This window comes from Canis aureus, chromosome 34, assembly GCF_053574225.1.
Source record: "Canis aureus isolate CA01 chromosome 34, VMU_Caureus_v.1.0, whole genome shotgun sequence".
Classification (NCBI taxonomy): Eukaryota; Metazoa; Chordata; class Mammalia; order Carnivora; family Canidae; genus Canis; species Canis aureus.
In genome coordinates, this window is record NC_135644.1 from 17073817 (window position 1) to 17091078 (window position 17262).

At 38.1% G+C, this 17262-nt stretch overlaps 1 protein-coding gene across 3 annotated transcripts in view; it reads left to right on the top strand.

The window, feature by feature from the left end:
• The window catches only part of ABCB11 (ATP binding cassette subfamily B member 11), an 88201-nt gene that overhangs the window by 36195 nt on the left and 34744 nt on the right, over positions 1 to 17262 (top strand). For 2 of the 3 annotated variants that reach the window (XM_077883014.1, XM_077883015.1), the window contains 6 exons: positions 1613 to 1787; positions 7599 to 7712; positions 10201 to 10311; positions 13087 to 13212; positions 14628 to 14831; positions 16773 to 16943. In XM_077883014.1, coding sequence (XP_077739140.1) covers positions 1613 to 1787; positions 7599 to 7712; positions 10201 to 10311; positions 13087 to 13212; positions 14628 to 14831; positions 16773 to 16943 — 901 coding nt within the window. Of the gene's footprint in view, positions 1 to 1329; positions 1788 to 7598; positions 7713 to 10200; positions 10312 to 13086; positions 13213 to 14627; positions 14832 to 16772; positions 16944 to 17262 lie in introns of those variants that run through there. The other variant, XM_077883016.1, reaches the window with a different exon arrangement.

Sequence of the window (17262 nt, forward strand, 5' to 3'; positions counted from 1 at the left end):
TGCTACGGACCCCTAAGTCTCTAGCTGTGTGTTTTTTGAAAATGTTGTAGTTGGAGATTTTTAGAAAGCTATCTTAGGTTAGGTATGTATTTCAACTATGGTGGTGTGCGTGCACGCATGCTATACACATCATAGCGGACGGTATCACTGTTTGCTCCATGATCTAAAATGCAGTTCCACACATTTTTATTAGGTGTCTTTATTCAGCTACTGTACTACATGCTCTTTATAAAGTCTGATAAAATTTCCATTTAATCATTGTTTGATTAAATTTTGTTAATTTATCACTGGGTATATTACAGACCATCATTCTAGGAGATTAATTCTTAGTGAAAATAAAAAACCTAAATGACCAAAACAATACAGCTGTCAAAATTTTGATTTTGTTTTTTCTGCCTTTTATCTAGTATTTATTAAGTGCTTACCATGTGCCAGGTACAGATTTTATAAAATAGCCACCAATTTAATTAAACTCTTATTTCATGAGTTGTAGATCTAGTATGATGATGCCATTCTCAGTTGTTACCAAATAAAAAAGAGAATAGAATTCATAATCTCTAATTATTCTCTTTTCCTCCCCCCCCCCTTCTTTTGGTCTATAAAGTGAAGTTACTTGTTTCTCACAAAAAAATTCAGTAGCATACTTCCTCCACCATAAAAGATGTTAATGTTAATAATAGCAGCATTGTAAATGTTTTGAAAATAGTACCAAACATAGGATAGACCTTTACTTTGTCCTGTGAAATATTAAAAGTATTCCATGAATTTATGTTTTGAGATAAAGGCAGGTACGGAATGTCTGAACTTTAAGATGATGCTAGTTATTAATACCTAAATCATAGAATCACTGAAGGTTAGTGCTTTGATTGAATTTCTATGTAGTTATCCATGTCTCACGGCTGTGAACCCAACCGGTCGTGTTACAACATAGTATTCTTGGTCACAGGGCAGATGAGTGAGTGTATATGGAGATGAGTCAGCGCAAACACTGGTTTTAAACTGGGGGAAAACAGTTGCATCATTTTCTGATAGAAAGCATGCTGTGTGACTTGACAAAAACAATGTAAGCACAAATAGTACTAGATCCCTCATGTTCAAACATTTGTGTTGAAAATTCTTTTCTCTTGGGATAAAGTTCTCACTTTTCTCACGCTATTTTTTTTAAGATTTTATTTTATTATTAATATTACAGAGAAGAGAGCACAAGCAGAGGAACAGCAGAAGCAGAGGGAGAAGCAGACTCCCCACTGGGCAGGGAGCCCAATGCAGGGCTCAATCTCAGAACCCTGAGATCATGATCTGAGCCAAAGTCAGCCACTTAATCAACTGAGCCACCCAGGCACCCTATCTCATACTATTCTTTTCTGAGAAGTAATCAAGTGTGAGGTTTTGTTAGGCATTGTTCCTCCAACACATTTCATTGCCAGGTTGAAACAAACTAAATAACAACATGGAAGTTTTTGTCATTTTCTTTCCCGAAAGCTGCTGCGTGGCTTGGGTGATTTTATGACCATTGAGTAGGAGCACTGCATTGTGGACTGTTTTCAACATTCTAACTTGCACTGCTGCTGCTGCTGCTGCTGCTGTAGACACAAATGCTTTCTCTTCACAGGTACGAGAAAAATCTTGTGTTTGCCCAGCGTTGGGGAATTAGAAAAGGGATCGTGATGGGATTCTTTACTGGATTCATGTGGTGTCTCATCTTCCTCTGTTATGCATTGGCCTTCTGGTATGGCTCCAAACTTGTCTTAGAGGATGGAGAATATACAGCAGGAACCCTTGTCCAGGTACTTTGGTCTCAATGACCTATACATAACATTTCCTACTGGTATCTTGGAAAAGCCTACAGTTAAAGCATTTTGTTTATTCCTTTAGTGTCTGAGGGAGGAGAGCATCAATGACTTGACGGAGTCCATCTGCAGAAACAAGCAATACCTACACATTTTATAGTAAAGGAACACTGAGCATTTGAATTGATGAGGCCAGCGATTTAATGATTTCCAATTAACTGAAGATTTTATAGCTGTAAAACTATGATTTTCTGACTGAGTCCAAAAGATAATATGCTGTGAAAATATAAGGTAGTGAGCTCTCAGCTAAAAATTAACAGCTCATGTAATTAAGTTTAATAATAGTACAAGATATGTGCTAATGGACCTATTTGTGAAACATGATGAGGTACTAAAATACAAAACCAATAATATCCTCAACTGAACAGGTAATACAACCATATTTTATTGTTCACTTGTGCTATAGCCATGCTATCACGGATGCCATGACTACCTTAATTTTCAGTATTTTTTCAGTTGTTCTTTCAAGAATTATTGAGCATCTACTATATGCCAGACCCATACAAAGCACAGAGGATTCAATAATGAACAAAAGATATGTGATCTTTTCCTGATGCAATTTATAGTTTAGTGGAGGAAAAGAAACAATAATTAAACAACCACATCAATGCCTAATGACAGATGAAAACATGTGCTATAGAAGACAAGGAACATTAACAGTGAATTGCAGGGTAATCAGGTGTGGCCAGAGTCAGAGAAAGCTCTTTCTCTTGCTCATTAACCCAATGTCTTTCCTCCTTAGCTTACAGCTCCTCTCATTTAAGCTGGACTCTTGTCATTGTTCTCATTCTCAGCTGAATGGCCCCTCCCCAATAAGGCCTTCCATGCTCATTGAGTCTTTTATTCTCTTGTATGGCTTGCTGAACTTTTCCTTTAGAGCTCTTGAATGAAATTGAACATTTGGGTTTATTTACATTTGTTCCTACCCTTTCCTGTCCTCATACAGGAGGTGTGTGCCCGTTACATGAGGTCAGTGAGATAAAACAAGAAATACATGTTTCATTTGGCCTATTAATTATTTAATTAAATATATGAATTTTTAAAAGATTTTATCTATCTATCTATCTATCTATCTATCTATCTATCTATCTATCTATTGGAGAGTGCCTGTGTGTTAGCCAGAGGAGGGGAAGAGGGAAAGAGACAGAATCTCAAGCAGACTCTGTCCTCAGCACAGAGGGTGAAGCAGGGCTCAGTCTCTTGACCCTGAGATCATGACCTCAGATGAAATCAAGAGTCGGGTGCTTAACCAGACTGAGCCACCCAGGTGCCCTATAATTAATCATGTTAATATTAAAAGCACAGAGATAAGAAGCAGTTTCATATAAGATTCTTAAATAAAATATTTTGGCTCAAGATTCTAGGTGAGACAGCACCAATTAAACAATGAGAAATGCCAAAATCTGATATGCTAAAAATTTGCTAGCTGATAGCTTATAATTTGAAGTCTACTGCTTTAATATAAATACACTTGTAGGGAAAGTTGAATGGAATTTTATTTATTAATAGAGATGATTATCAGAGGTCAAACTATAGTCAATCTAAACTACTGACTTTATTTCATTAACAGTTAGAGAATACACTAAGAACAGCTTTTTAAAATTCAGTTCTTTGCAAGATAAACAACAGGCATCACTTGAACTTTGTTTTAAAAAATTAAGTATGATAAGACATGCTAAAGTGTCTTTTGAAACTATAGATGGAAAATGTTGCTATTATTGTAATTTAACCACTTTCTTAACAACTCTAATATAGCTGTGAACATTTGAAAAACCAGTGAAAATATTACAGATCTGAAACCTGACTATGAAGTCCCTTGTCTTTACTGATCTAATGGCTGTTAGGAACTTTCAACATTTAGTAGTTGACTTTAGTCCCAGCTGCTTATATCTGCTCATTCTGCAGAAAAAGATGCGCTGAGAAAAGACATTCTTCCTTTCATTCCATGCCTGCAAGGAGAGGACAGAGATGTGCACAAGTAACAGTTCAGAGGGAAAATGAATTGACAAATTGGAAGTCAAATAATACACAATTCCAATTGTAAATGCTGAATTTAAAAACCCTTTGATTACTCTCTCTAGCAGGAATCCGATTTTATGGTTCTGTTAAAAGATAAACTGAGGCATATTAAAACTTTTAGAAGATTTTTTAAAAAGATTTTATTTATTTATTCATGAGAGACACAGAGAGAGAGTAGGAGATTTTTTTAAGCAAAAATAATTCCAATCAGGCAGCACCAAACCAGAAGTGATGAGAGGCCACTGTCTACCCACAGGAGCAGGGGAATTATTTTTATAGAGGAGAGGCAGAAGCAAAGCAAAAAGATTGTCTGATCTGTTCAGTTTAAGCAGTTACCTTGCCTGGGGGAGCGTGATTGACCATTCGTGATTGCTTTTCCTTAGGTTTTTTTTTTTTTTATTTCTTAATGGAGGCATTTGCACTTAGATTTTGGTTTGCTCATAGAAGCTATTGAGGCAATAAATCAACCTCAGCCTAATGGCCTCCTCGTTTAACTAACTAGACACTCCTCAGCTTCAGGTGTCCACTCTTGTCTATGTATTCTGTAAATAATTAGGCTGAGAGAGTACTTAATATGTGCAGATGTGACATCCCGTGTGTCTCTAACATTTTAATCATCAATTATTAACCTTACCTCTTATTCCTAATGCCTTCCTGCAAGCCTCTGCTTACACCTTAAGAAATACACCTTTGGGAAAATGAGAGATCTCCATTAACAGTATAACCATTGATTGTTCTTTCTCTTTCTCTCTCCTTTCCTCTGCTCCTTCATCTCTTTCTTTGTCTCACTCATGTGTGCAGGCACATTTTTGGTCATACTTCTGAGTAGCAAACTATGAAGTCTGAGTGTACATGAGCCGAGTTGAGTGTATTAATCCACTAAACTAATTAATAATTAGGTTAATCAAATATATTTTTTTGGTACACAAAATCATTATTGGCTGTATGGTAACTGAGCATATACGGTAAATGGTTCATGTAAATGACTGTGATTAGTATCACTTGCACACAGACTAAAAAACAAACTCTGTGATCTATTAGGAGAGAAGATGAAAGGGAATTGAAGAGTGCAGAAGGCTGCTCTTTCATGCTTGCCAGGTTTCAGGACTCAATAATAAAAAATAATATCAGGAATAAAGTAACATGTATAAGGTACCAAGCGCTCAGTGACATATTTCATGCAAATACTATATGTCATATCAAAATTTCATTCTGTATTGATGTCATTATACTACTAATTAAAAACAAAATGGAGCCACGAGGTTGAAAAATATGTGCTAAGAGGTTTGGAGTGGGATATAAACACACGTGACTGTGCCTCTTGGGTCTGACTCATTAACCACTGTTTTCCTGCCTCTGGATCCTGCTTCCAAGTACAGCACACCCATGGATAGATTGGTCCCCAGTGATCTCTTTTGCCTTTCTTCGTTCCACATTGCTGTCCAAGGGGCTAGTGTACAACGTTTGGGGTGGGAAATGATGGTCTGGGAATGGGTGCTAGCTTTTTTTTTTTTTTAAAGATTTTATTTATTTATTCATGAGAGATACAGAGAGAGAGACAGAGACATAGGCAGAGAGAGAAGCAGTCTCCTAAAAAAATAAAAAAAATTAAATTAAATTAAACTAAATTAAATTAAGAAAGAAGAAGCAGGATCGTTGCAGGAAGCCTGATGCAGGACTCGATCCCAGGACCTCGGGACCCTGACCTGAGCCAAAGGCAGGCACTCAACCACTAAGCCAGCCAGGTGCCCTGGGTGCTAGCTATTGTGATAATATTAGGTACATACTTCAGTCCTGTCTCACTCAATCTCCCGAAGTACCCTGAGGGAGACATTCGCAAAGCCAGGCTGAGCAGGGTTTGACTGCCAACCTCAGCTTAGGTCCCTCGTGATTCAATCTAGAATCTGGAGCAGAAGTCTGCAAACTATGGCCCTCCAGCCAAATCTAACTTGATGCCTGTTTTTGTGAATAAAGTTTTATTGGAACACAGCCACAACTATTTGTTCATTCTTGTCTCTGGCTGTTTTTATAGTATGTAGCAGAGTTGTGTAATTGCTTTGGAGCCCTTATGGCCTAAAAAATCTAAAATATCTATTATTGGCCCATTATAGAAAATGTTTGCTGATCCTTGATCTAGGACATGTGAAAGGTTTCCTTTGCTCAGGTGGTCTGATAAAGGTGGTCTTAACCCAACTTAGAGAAGTACTGTGCTGTCTATTCACCGTATCATTTCCTCGTGTGGAATCTTACTTCTTTCAGCATCATCACTATTATTTATGTGTCTAACACTGGATTAATCACCTTTCAACTAATCATTACATTTAATGCTCATAAAAGTCCCATGAGTTATATGCTTTTAGAACCCCTGTGTTACAGATAAAGAAATTTAGGGCTTGAGAGATGAAGTAATCTGACCATGGGAAGAACTACCTGCTGTAACTAAGGAAAAGGAACAAGAATGATGAAGAGAGAATATCCCACACATGGAGTGGGGAATTCAGGGAGAAGGCAAGAGGGGACTGTTGCACATCATCATGATATGTGGAATGCAGGTTACTGGAGAGGAAGGGAGGTAGCTGGGAGGCTCTGAGGAGTCTCGTGGTCCAGACACAAGACTGAAAGAAAGCAGGGAAGCCATTATAGACTAGGTTCATTTGACTGCCTAAAGAAGACTACATTCAGGCAGCAGCCAATCTTCAGCTCAGCAAGTAACTCTTGTCCCTGACGGAGGGTGCCCAATGAAACATCCTCCATGAGCTTCATGTGACTAGCATCCATTTGGTCAAAAGGAGTCTTTTGCTCCTCCAAAGGCACGTGACAATTTGCCCCATTGCCTCTTCCTTTATAAAGAGCACTGATAAACACAGAGTGCTATTTGGTAGGAACATCTGCTCATGCTCAAGTTGCCTTCCCCTAATTTAATGAAATGACAGGGTTGGTGAGGTAAAGGACAGCTTCCTCAGCATTGCACAGGGACCTGGCCATAGCAACCGCATGTCATGAGCAGCAGAAGGGCCTATTTGCAGGACAGAATGTCAGTCAATAGCCTGGGTACAAATACTGCTCTACCACTTAATATATGTTGTAATGTAGGGTCAGTTAGGGAACCTCCATACAACTTGGTTTTTTCTTCTGTTGCATGGATTAGATGAAGTAACACAGATAAAGAGCTTAGAAATATACCTTAGCAAAAGTAGTAGTAGTAGTAGTAGTAGTAGTAGTAGTAGTTATCCAGTTATCCTAGTAATAGTCCACTAGTAGCAATAACACAGCAGTAGTAGCAAGCCTGTATTACAGGTACCAATCTCTAGGAAAATCAAGCTAATCATACTGTCTTTATTGAAGAAGGCTACATAAGGCTGTTTATATTACAAAGTGAATTATCCTATCACTACTCTAACTCACTTTGTGTCTATATGCTGCCTTGCTTAGACCTCTTACTCATTTCAAAATATGTTCTTCTTTGTAGAATAGTGTTCTACACTCTTGTAGTGTAGTGTTCTACACATAGGTGTTCAATTAAAAATAAATGTAGTCTTTTAAACCATAATAATAGAAAAAATGGAGATACTTTACAGAGCCAAAACTATTCAGGTATTTCTAAAGAGCTATTTAGGTTTCAAACTCCCATGGAGGAATATTTCTGAGAAACATCTGAGCTCAAATGATAGCACTATTTACAAATTGACAAAAACACATGAAAACTGTGTTTATCTCTTTTCATTTCAGATTTTCCTCAGTATTCTATTAGGAGCTTTAAATCTTGGCAATGCATCTTCTTGTCTGGAAGCCTTTGCAACTGGGCGTGCAGCAGCCACCAGCATTTTTCACACAATAGACCGGGTATGTAAAAGCCAAAATAAAGGCCATGAGCAGATTGGGCGTGGGGAGAAAAATGAATTTCTGAGGAATTAAAAATTTAAAAATTAATATTTTAATATTAAAAAATATGAGGGAATACCACAATGCTCTTAATTCAGCAATACTTAATAAGGGTAGTCATGAGCCAGATCCCATACTGAGTTGGGACTACGGGAGTGAAATAGAGTGAATAAGGCCCTTGCTCTCCTATCATACTGGAAAATAGGCAAAAAAGAAGGAAGCACATTTATGGATCTAAAGGGTATTTTGCTTAGTGAAAAAAGTCAGAGAGAGAAAGACAAATACCACATGATTTCACTTATATGGAGAATCCAAAAAGCAAAGCAAATGAACAAACAAAATACTAGAAACAGACTCATAAATACAGGGAACAAACTGGTGGTTGCCAGAGAGGAGGAGGCTAGGGGCATGGAGTGAAGGGGATAAACTTCTAGTTGTAAAATAAATAAGCCACAGGGATGAAAAGTACAGCATAGAGAACATAGCCAATAATATTGTAATAACTTTGTGTGATGGCAGAAGGTAATTACACTTACCTTGGCCAGCATTTGGTAGTGTGTGTCATTGTTGGGTCACTATACTGTACACCTGAAACCCAACTTACTTCAGGGAAAAATGGAAGTTAAAAAAAGACATAAGTACACTCAAAGATGGGATAATGTTAGTACAATAAAGGAAATAAAATAGGGTGGTAACAGTTGGGGTGGGAGAAGGAGTCTTTAGGTGCCAGTAATGTCATCTCTGAGGAGGTAGTATATGCCCTGAGAAGCCCAGAAGAGTCAGCCAGGCACAGTGAGGTTTAGAGGAGGAGCAGCGCACGGGAAATGAGAGCAAGGAGGCTGTTCCTGCAAGAGATGCCCCCGGATTGGAAGAGGATTGATGAATCCGAGGACCTAAAATGAGGTCACTGTGTCTGAGCAGCGTGAATAGGAGCACAGAGGCTGGAGAGAGGAAAGGCCAGATCATGCAAGATTGTAAGGCCAAGTTCATAAGTTTGGATTATCTTCTAAACGTGACAGAAAGTCTCTACAAGCTCGTATAGGATTTTGGTAGCCTAGCTAGGATTTTCCTGGGTAATCTTCTGAAGCACATTGGAGGTCTAGCCAGAAAGTGAAAATCCAAGAATAGAAGGTGGAAGAAGGCAAGATGTTCTTCTCTGGAAGCCCTGGAAATCCAGAGGTGTTTCTTTAGTCACCTAAATCTGAAGTATTTATGAAGCATATAACCTGCCCAGGGAAATTATTCATCACTTTGCTTTATATTTGAGAGTTTCACATATTGGAGTATAAACAGATTGTTGAAAACCACATAGACACATTGAGCTATCCAAATTCTACCTCATTCTTAGGGTTGTTATATGCTCAGATAAGATGGTGAGTCTAAAAGGCCTTTGAAACTATTACAAAAAACTAAGGCATTTAATAATTGCTTTATTATCTTTACTAGAAACCCAAAAGGAAGAAAGCAGATTACACTCTTGTCCCAAATAGAGATATGGTCATGAATTTCTTTCCCGAGTGTAGAAGGGGAATGAAGCTGACCCTGGAGTGTTCTGGTAGCAGGAGATGGCCCTCACTCTTTTCTGATTAACTAGAATGGTTAAATTCCAGATGAGGCTCACACTACTAACAACAGAGATGAAATTCAGCATAACAACTGAAAATTGGTAGTATTTGAGGGACCCATTTAAGACATTCAGTTAGTTTTAATCATCATTTATGATAGGTACTCAGTTGTAGAGTACTATTGGACCCAAGCTTGGCTGACTAGTTGTGTGGCCTTAGGAAAGATACTTAACCTCTCTGAGAGTTCTCATCTTCCTCATTTGAAGAATTGAGCATATCACCTGTCTAGTTAGGTTATAGTGACAATTACATAAATGACAAAACCACATTAAAATACCTTGTGAATTGTCTTCTATGGGATCTCAATAATATAATAATATATAATAATATGAATATATTATATACTAATATAATTGTAGATAAATACTGTATATTATATTATTATATTGTTATTATGTATTATATAATTAATATTATGTATTAATAATATAAATATATTATGTCATAGTAGTATATCAACAAATAGTAAAATTAAATTAACTAGATGTAATTAATGTGAAGTTATATATAAATTATATATTGACATTTCATATTGATAACTAATTATAAATTAATTATGTGTATATGTTTGATTACCTATTAATATATTATATATGTAATATAATATCCCAATACTATTAATATCTAGTAATATAATACTTCATATTAATATCTCAGTAACTGTTAGTATTATTACTATTATTGATTAATAGTTAATGTGGAAGCAACTTTGGTGTAGTGTTTTACCGAATTGTTTTTCTGTTTTATGAGTAAATTCAAATCAAGATGGACAATAAGTGCATATATATGTGTTGTTGCTGTATTCCTTTTGTATTCTGCTCCAGAAACCCATCATTGACTGCATGTCAGAGGATGGCTACAAGCTGGATCGAATTAAGGGTGAAATTGAATTCCATAATGTGACTTTCCACTATCCTTCCAGACCAGAGGTGAAGGTAAGAGTTCATTGTTTTCCCAGGAACAGCAGCATTTTTTCTTCTTTGACGATTCATATCCAGGGCCACAGATTAATCATTTTTCTAAAGCATGACAATTTCTAGGAAGAAGGATCAGAAGCATGTTCCTCTGGAAGTATCCTTAGGCATCATGTCATTTCACAGTCAACAAGTCACATTCCTTTACAGCAACAACACTGTGCAGATTCCTCTGGTGAGGACATTCAGGTTAGGTCAGGTGAAGGAGGATCCTCTGCTGAAGTGAGTGGCAGGGCCTGTCATTGTAAGTATAAGCTGAAAACAAACTACAAGGCAATCAGAACAATCAAGAAGTGCAGATGTAGACGTCAGAACACTGCGTGGGCAGGGTACTTCTGGCAAAGAAAAGCTGGTGCCTTTGTAGTTTTTACTTCCTGTGTATAACTTCACAAAGGTCATGAGATCAGTCATGGGAGGAAAGGTAATCTTGTGACCTCATGCTCATGTGTCTTGTGCTACGTGATTGCCAGGGCACATGATGAAGAAAATTAAGTTTTCCTGCACCTACACAGCAAGTATCTTAAAAAAAAAAAAAAAAAAAGATTTTATTTATTTATTCATGAGAGACACACAGAGAGGCAGAGACACAGGCGGAGGGAGAAGCAGGCTCCACGCAGGGAGCCTGATGTGCGACTCGATCTCAGATCACACCCTGGGCCGAAGGCAGGCGCTAAACTGCTGAGCCACCCAGGGGTCCCCCACAGCAAGTATCTTTAAAAGCAATGAACTCTCCGGGAAAATCAGGATCTGCTCTCCTTGAATAGCTTGACTTCGAAATGAGACTTTTTCCTAATTTTTTTTTTTTTTTTTTTTTTTTTTTATGATAGTCACACACACAGAGAGAGAGAGGCAGAGACACAGGCAGAGGGAGAAGCAGGCTCCATGCACCGGGAGCCCGACGTGGGATTCGATCCCGGGTCTCCAGGATCACGCCCTGGGCCAAAGGCAGGCGCCAAACCACTGCACCACCCAGGGATCCCCTTTTTCCTAATTTTTAACAGAATACCTCTCTAGCCATCCTTTTTTAATAATATTTCTGTTACGGGAACTAAATCCTATGCAACTTAATTCTGATGCTACATACCTAAAATGTAGGTAAACACAGACATACACACACACAAACATACACACATACATTAGACATATATATATACTAAATTGCTGAAATATATCTTCTGTTACTGTTACATATCACATACATATGGAAACATTAAATGGAAACATTAAATGTCACAACATATGTTAAAGTGCCTTGTGAAAGATAAACCACTAGATAGTATTCACTCAGTAAAGATTTTTCAGTGGATGCTTAAAAACTTGCTTTATAATATCTATTCAGAACCAGCTCATACTAGCTGTTTCACAAATACCAGTTGAATGAAAATACATTTATTTCATTCTGGTTTTACCCTCTGTTCCCAGCACCAGGAGTTTGTTTTAATAAGCTCTTATTTAGACCTGTGTGTGTTTAGCCCTGCTGGGTGCCACACTGTACTGGGCTGTAATGAGGAAAGGCACACAAAGTGCCTACCCACCCTAGGAGAAGATTACAGTCCAATATGGTCCAGTAGGTGAAGGTATATTTGCAAGCCTGACTCTCTAGTGTGAATTGAAAGATGTGAGATTTGTCACACGAAGGACCCCAAGCCCCCTTTACATGGTAAAGATAAAAATTACCACTGAATGGGTGAAAACATCCAACAGATGCTTATGAATTAGCTACTTGTTCTTCCCTTTCTAGATCTACCAGCAGTTGGTCTCTACCGTTAACAATGCTTTAAATGTAACACACACCACAGATACTTGTTAGGGAAAGTTTTTCAGATAATATGTTTGCATGCAATACAAATGTACGATAGCTTAAAATTTATGGGATCCCTGGGTGGCATAGCGGTTTGGCGCCTGCCTTCGGCCCAGAGCGCGATCCTGGAGACCCGGGATCGAATCCCATGTCGGGCTCCCGGTGCATGGAGCCTGCTTCTCCCTCTGCCTGTGTCTCTGCCTCTCTCTCTCTCTGTGACTATCATAAATAAATAAAAGAAAAAAATATTTAAAAAAATTTATAAATTAGTTTATTGTTAATCCACAATCAGTAAATTAGTATTATATTTCTAACTTGATGGCTCCTGTTCCTTACCCAATTGGGACAATCTCCTTGAGGCATCCTAGTATATCAGAAATTATTTATTTATTTATTTATTTATTTATTTATTTATTTTCAGAAATGTTTTAAATGTAGATTCTGGAACAAGCTTTTATTTATTTTTTTTAAGATTTTTTTTTATTATTATTCATTTGAGAGAGACAGAGAGCACAAGCCAGGGTGGGGGAGGCAGAGGGAGAGAGAGAAATAGACTCCCCGCTGAGCTGGGAGCCCAATGTGGAGCTCAGTTCCAGGACCTGGAGATTATGACCCGAGCCGAAGGCAGACGCCCAACCATCTGAGCCACCCAGATGCCCCTGGAGCATACTTTTAAAAGTTGGCATGACTTATTTACAGTGTTACTACATATCATTTTATTTCTTGGACCCGCCATTGGTTTATTAATGAGTCATGTGCTAAATGGTCAAACATCATCCTAGGCACTGTTTACTAACTTTCTGGTTATTGATGGATATGGATAGTTATGGTTTTGAGGGCATAAGTAAACACAAAGGTAGTATCTTCGCAAAGCATCCGAACTTACAAGTCTAATTGCTGACAATCCAAACATTGTTCTGTTCTTTCCTCTACAGATTTTAAATAACCTCAGCATGGTCATTAAGTCAGGGGAGATGACAGCTGTGGTAGGATCCAGCGGATCTGGGAAGAGCACAGCCCTGCAGCTTATTCAGCGTTTCTATGACCCCAGTGAAGGCATGGTGTGTGTCTTCCAGAAACTTCTCTATACATGGGGATGGGAGAGTGCAAATGGAGATACCCTGGTCAAACACAAAGGCCTAGCACACACTGAGACTGTTCTGACCCTTGCAGAGTTGACTGAGTGATTTTTGACTGAGTTGATTGGACTGATTTCCTGCATGGTGGCCATGTTTAATGAATGACCAGCCTGTTCATTCAGTGATGTAACTAAATGTGCAGATACATTCAAAATGGTATTGCTGCCTCTTCAGTGAACTCATATTTCCATTTCCTTCTTTGTGTTATAACAAAATCATTCTTGTCTCTTGAAGTTTTCCAAATGCTAAGTATAGGAAAGGTTGCATGGCCAGAATGAACAGAGTGATTGATTACTGCTTCAAGAATTTAGATTTTGAAGATATCATGTAATTTCACAACCTGCTTGGTCTCTTTTTTTCCTTGTGTTTATTTGCCTATAAACATAGAAACTAAGAAAATAAATATACAAAATTGCCATTTGTTTATCACGTATGTCAAGTACTTTATGATAATGAGTACTTATTTCCAAAATGACCCCCAAGGTATATATGCTCATTTTATAAATAAGGAAGCAGAGTCACAAAGAGTGAGACTTGCCTCTGAATTGAACCCAGGTTTATTAGATGCCAAAAGCTCTGTTTTTTCTACACTCTCAATGTCATTCTTGTCAACTTCTCCTTGATCCCTTGAGATAGAATCATTTGACTATATATCAAGTGGCTTCAATGCAAAATGTTCTCTATGATGGATGCACTGTTACACTGATATGACAAACATAATGGAACTCTTCTTTGGGACACACATTTCATCCTCCGGGTATTCTTTATTACATACCAGCATAACGACACTCTGAATATATAAAAATCATGGTTTCCTGATGTAAGATTTTTGCTTTTTTTCTAATCGTAATTTTTGCTTATCCCACTTACAGTTTCAATTATTTTTGAACAGCAAAGTGCTATTTGATGAATCTGGCCAGAAAGTAAGAGTTACTGTAAAGCAGTGCATACAAGATGGGGATCATTTCTTATTTTCTCTGTAGCTTTTGAAGTCCATTTTAGGTCACAAGTCAAAAGATAATAAAAATATTCAAAGCATGGTGAATAACTGACTTGACTCTATTGAAGAATTAATTTCTTTTCCATTCCTGGGCCAATCATTTAAATTAAGTGACCTTTACGTTATTTGTATTTTTACAATGAATTATTTTATCACTATACTTGATTTCAACTATATATCGTCATTCCTATATAAAGACCTCTTTATAGGAGGAATTATTTCTGCTATAATCTTGTGGGTCTCTGTTATTTCTCCCCATAGTCAAGTACAACCTAACATTTTGATTCAGAACCCTGAAGGACTCCAAGAGATGTGATGTCATGCTTATGTTCTCTAGGTGACTTTGGACGGCCATGACATTCGCTCTCTTAATATTCAGTGGCTTAGAACGCAGATTGGGATAGTGGAGCAAGAGCCCGTTTTGTTCTCCACCACCATTGCAGAGAACATTCGCTACGGCAGAGAAGATGCAACGATGGAAGATATAGTTCGAGCTGCCAAGGCAGCCAACGCCTACAACTTCATCATGGACCTGCCAGAGGTACCCCTAGCCTCTCATCCCGGGGGGTGGGGGGGACCCAGAAGTTGTAAAAGGAAAAAAGAAAAAGTTACACAATACTATGCATTTCTTTTTCATTTGAATCCTAAATCATTAAATTCTTAATGCCATGTCAGGTTTCATTCCTGGAAAAGTACCATGAGTCTTCCTCTTTGCCTAAAAACATATTGTTGTTGATACTTTAAAAATCTACCAAACAGGAAAACTTTCTTTTAAAATCTCCCTTTGACATAGACACAATCTTCTTACTCCATCTGTTAAGCATTTGTCTAAGCAGTTGATAAATTTGTTATGTGGCAATGACTTACACAATGCTCATTTGATGCCTACCAATGTCATTTTTTAAAATTTTTCTTGTGCTTAGGCAGCTAATACTATGCTTAGACAGTTAATACCTCAGTACTCTATCTAACATATTCAAAAATTCCTCATTTATCTTCATTTTAAACAACAGTGACAACAAAAACCAACTCCATATTATTATACATATTTTATGGCCATTGGTCTGCTAGGTCAAAAAAGAGCTGTTATTACCACTTAGCATATCTATAGTGCTTACTACCTACCTACCAGACACTGTTCTAAGCACTTCACATCTCATTTAACCCTTACAGCCATCCTGTTGGCAGCTACTATTATTATTTCCATCTATAAAGAGAGAACTAAGGTTCTAAGAGGTCAAATAATTTGCTCAAGGCAGGAGAATCAAGGTTCACACCCAGGTGGTCTGGCTCCAGAGTCCTTTCCTATTCAGCCTTCTAGATTACTTGTGTGAGTAGGATCAATGTTGTGAGCATAATATAGTCCAGTGATAAAGAGTATAAAGCTTTGAAATCAGACTGCCTCCACACAAATCCCAGTTTCTCCATTTGCAAGCTCTAGAAACTTGGGCAAGTCACTTTAGTCCTTTATATCCCAGCATTTCCTTAGTCATTGATTTAGGAGAACAGCAGCACCTACCTCATGGGGCATCTGTGAGGACTAATGAGGTAGTATGTGTAAAGAGCTCAACTTCCTACTTTATACATGGTAAATGCTCAACTCATGTTGGTTAATAATAAACAAGACAAGAGCTTGACACCATTGTGAGATTCCAATATAATGCTAGGCATGAAAGATGCTCAGTAACTATTTGCTGTCAGTGGTAATGATTGTTCAGCTAGTTTGATCTTTCATTTGCAAAATAGAGACAGCTTAAGTGTTGTGTTTTTCTGTGTTGCTTACCTAGAGAAAAGAGGGAAGATTTGATAGGTGCCTTAACCCTTTAAAATGGGTTTTCAGGGCCCTGATCAACTTTTAGTTTGGTGGAAACTTTTTTTTTTAAAGTAGGCTCCACACCCAGTGTGGTGCCCATTACAGACCTTGAATTCAGGACCCTGAGATTAAGATCTGAGCGGAGATCAAGAGTCAGATGCTCAACCAACTGAACCACTCAGGTGCCTCTACCTTGGTGTAAACATTTTATTCGAAGTTGAGCTGGGGAGAGACATACAGCCCAGTGAATCTGGGAATAAAAGAATAAATCAGTTTCTTTTTTTTTTTTTTAAGATTTTATTTATTTGGCAGAGAGAGAGAGAGAAAACGCATAAGGTGGGGGAGCAGCAAAGGGAGAGGGACAAGCAGATCCTCTGCTAAGCAGGGAGCTTGACATGGGGTTCCATCTTAGGACCCTGAGATCATGACCTGAGCTGAAGGCAAACGCTTAACAGACTGAGCCACCAGGTGCCCCAAGAATAAAGTGATTATCTTACACACAAATATTGATCAGACAGTAACATGTTTCAGGAAAGGGTATTTCTTTCAGTGAAAGTTGGGCCTGTAAAAATTCATGCTTGAGAAGGAAACTAGAAAGGATCTTGTAATGATTACTGCCAGGAGCCACCAAGTTGTTCCTCTTCATTACCGGTGTCACCTTCTTCCTAGCAATTTGACACTCTTGTTGGAGAAGGAGGAGGCCAGATGAGTGGTGGCCAGAAACAAAGAGTAGCCATTGCCAGAGCCCTTGTCCGAAACCCCAAGATCCTGCTTTTGGACATGGCCACCTCAGCACTGGACAATGAGAGTGAAGCCATGGTACAAGAGGCACTGAGTAAGGTTTGTTGAAAAGCTGAGATCCTTTTACAAGACCATGTGGAGATGTGTTGTAGGAAAGGCAGCTCACTGAGAGAGGAGGGAGAGGGAAAAGGGAGGGATGGAGAGGGAGGGAGAGAGAAGGCCTGTGTGGGTCAGCGTATCCAATGTGACTGTTTAGAAAATCCTGACTGACTAGAATGTTCTTCACAGTCGAATAGAAGTCAGTAAGGTTTGTTTCCAAAAGCTACAAATGCAAAATTTTTAATCTTATTATATCTTGTTAAACTTATAATATGTGATTTCAAAAATTCCCATTTTGTTTTTAGCTATTGATTGATAG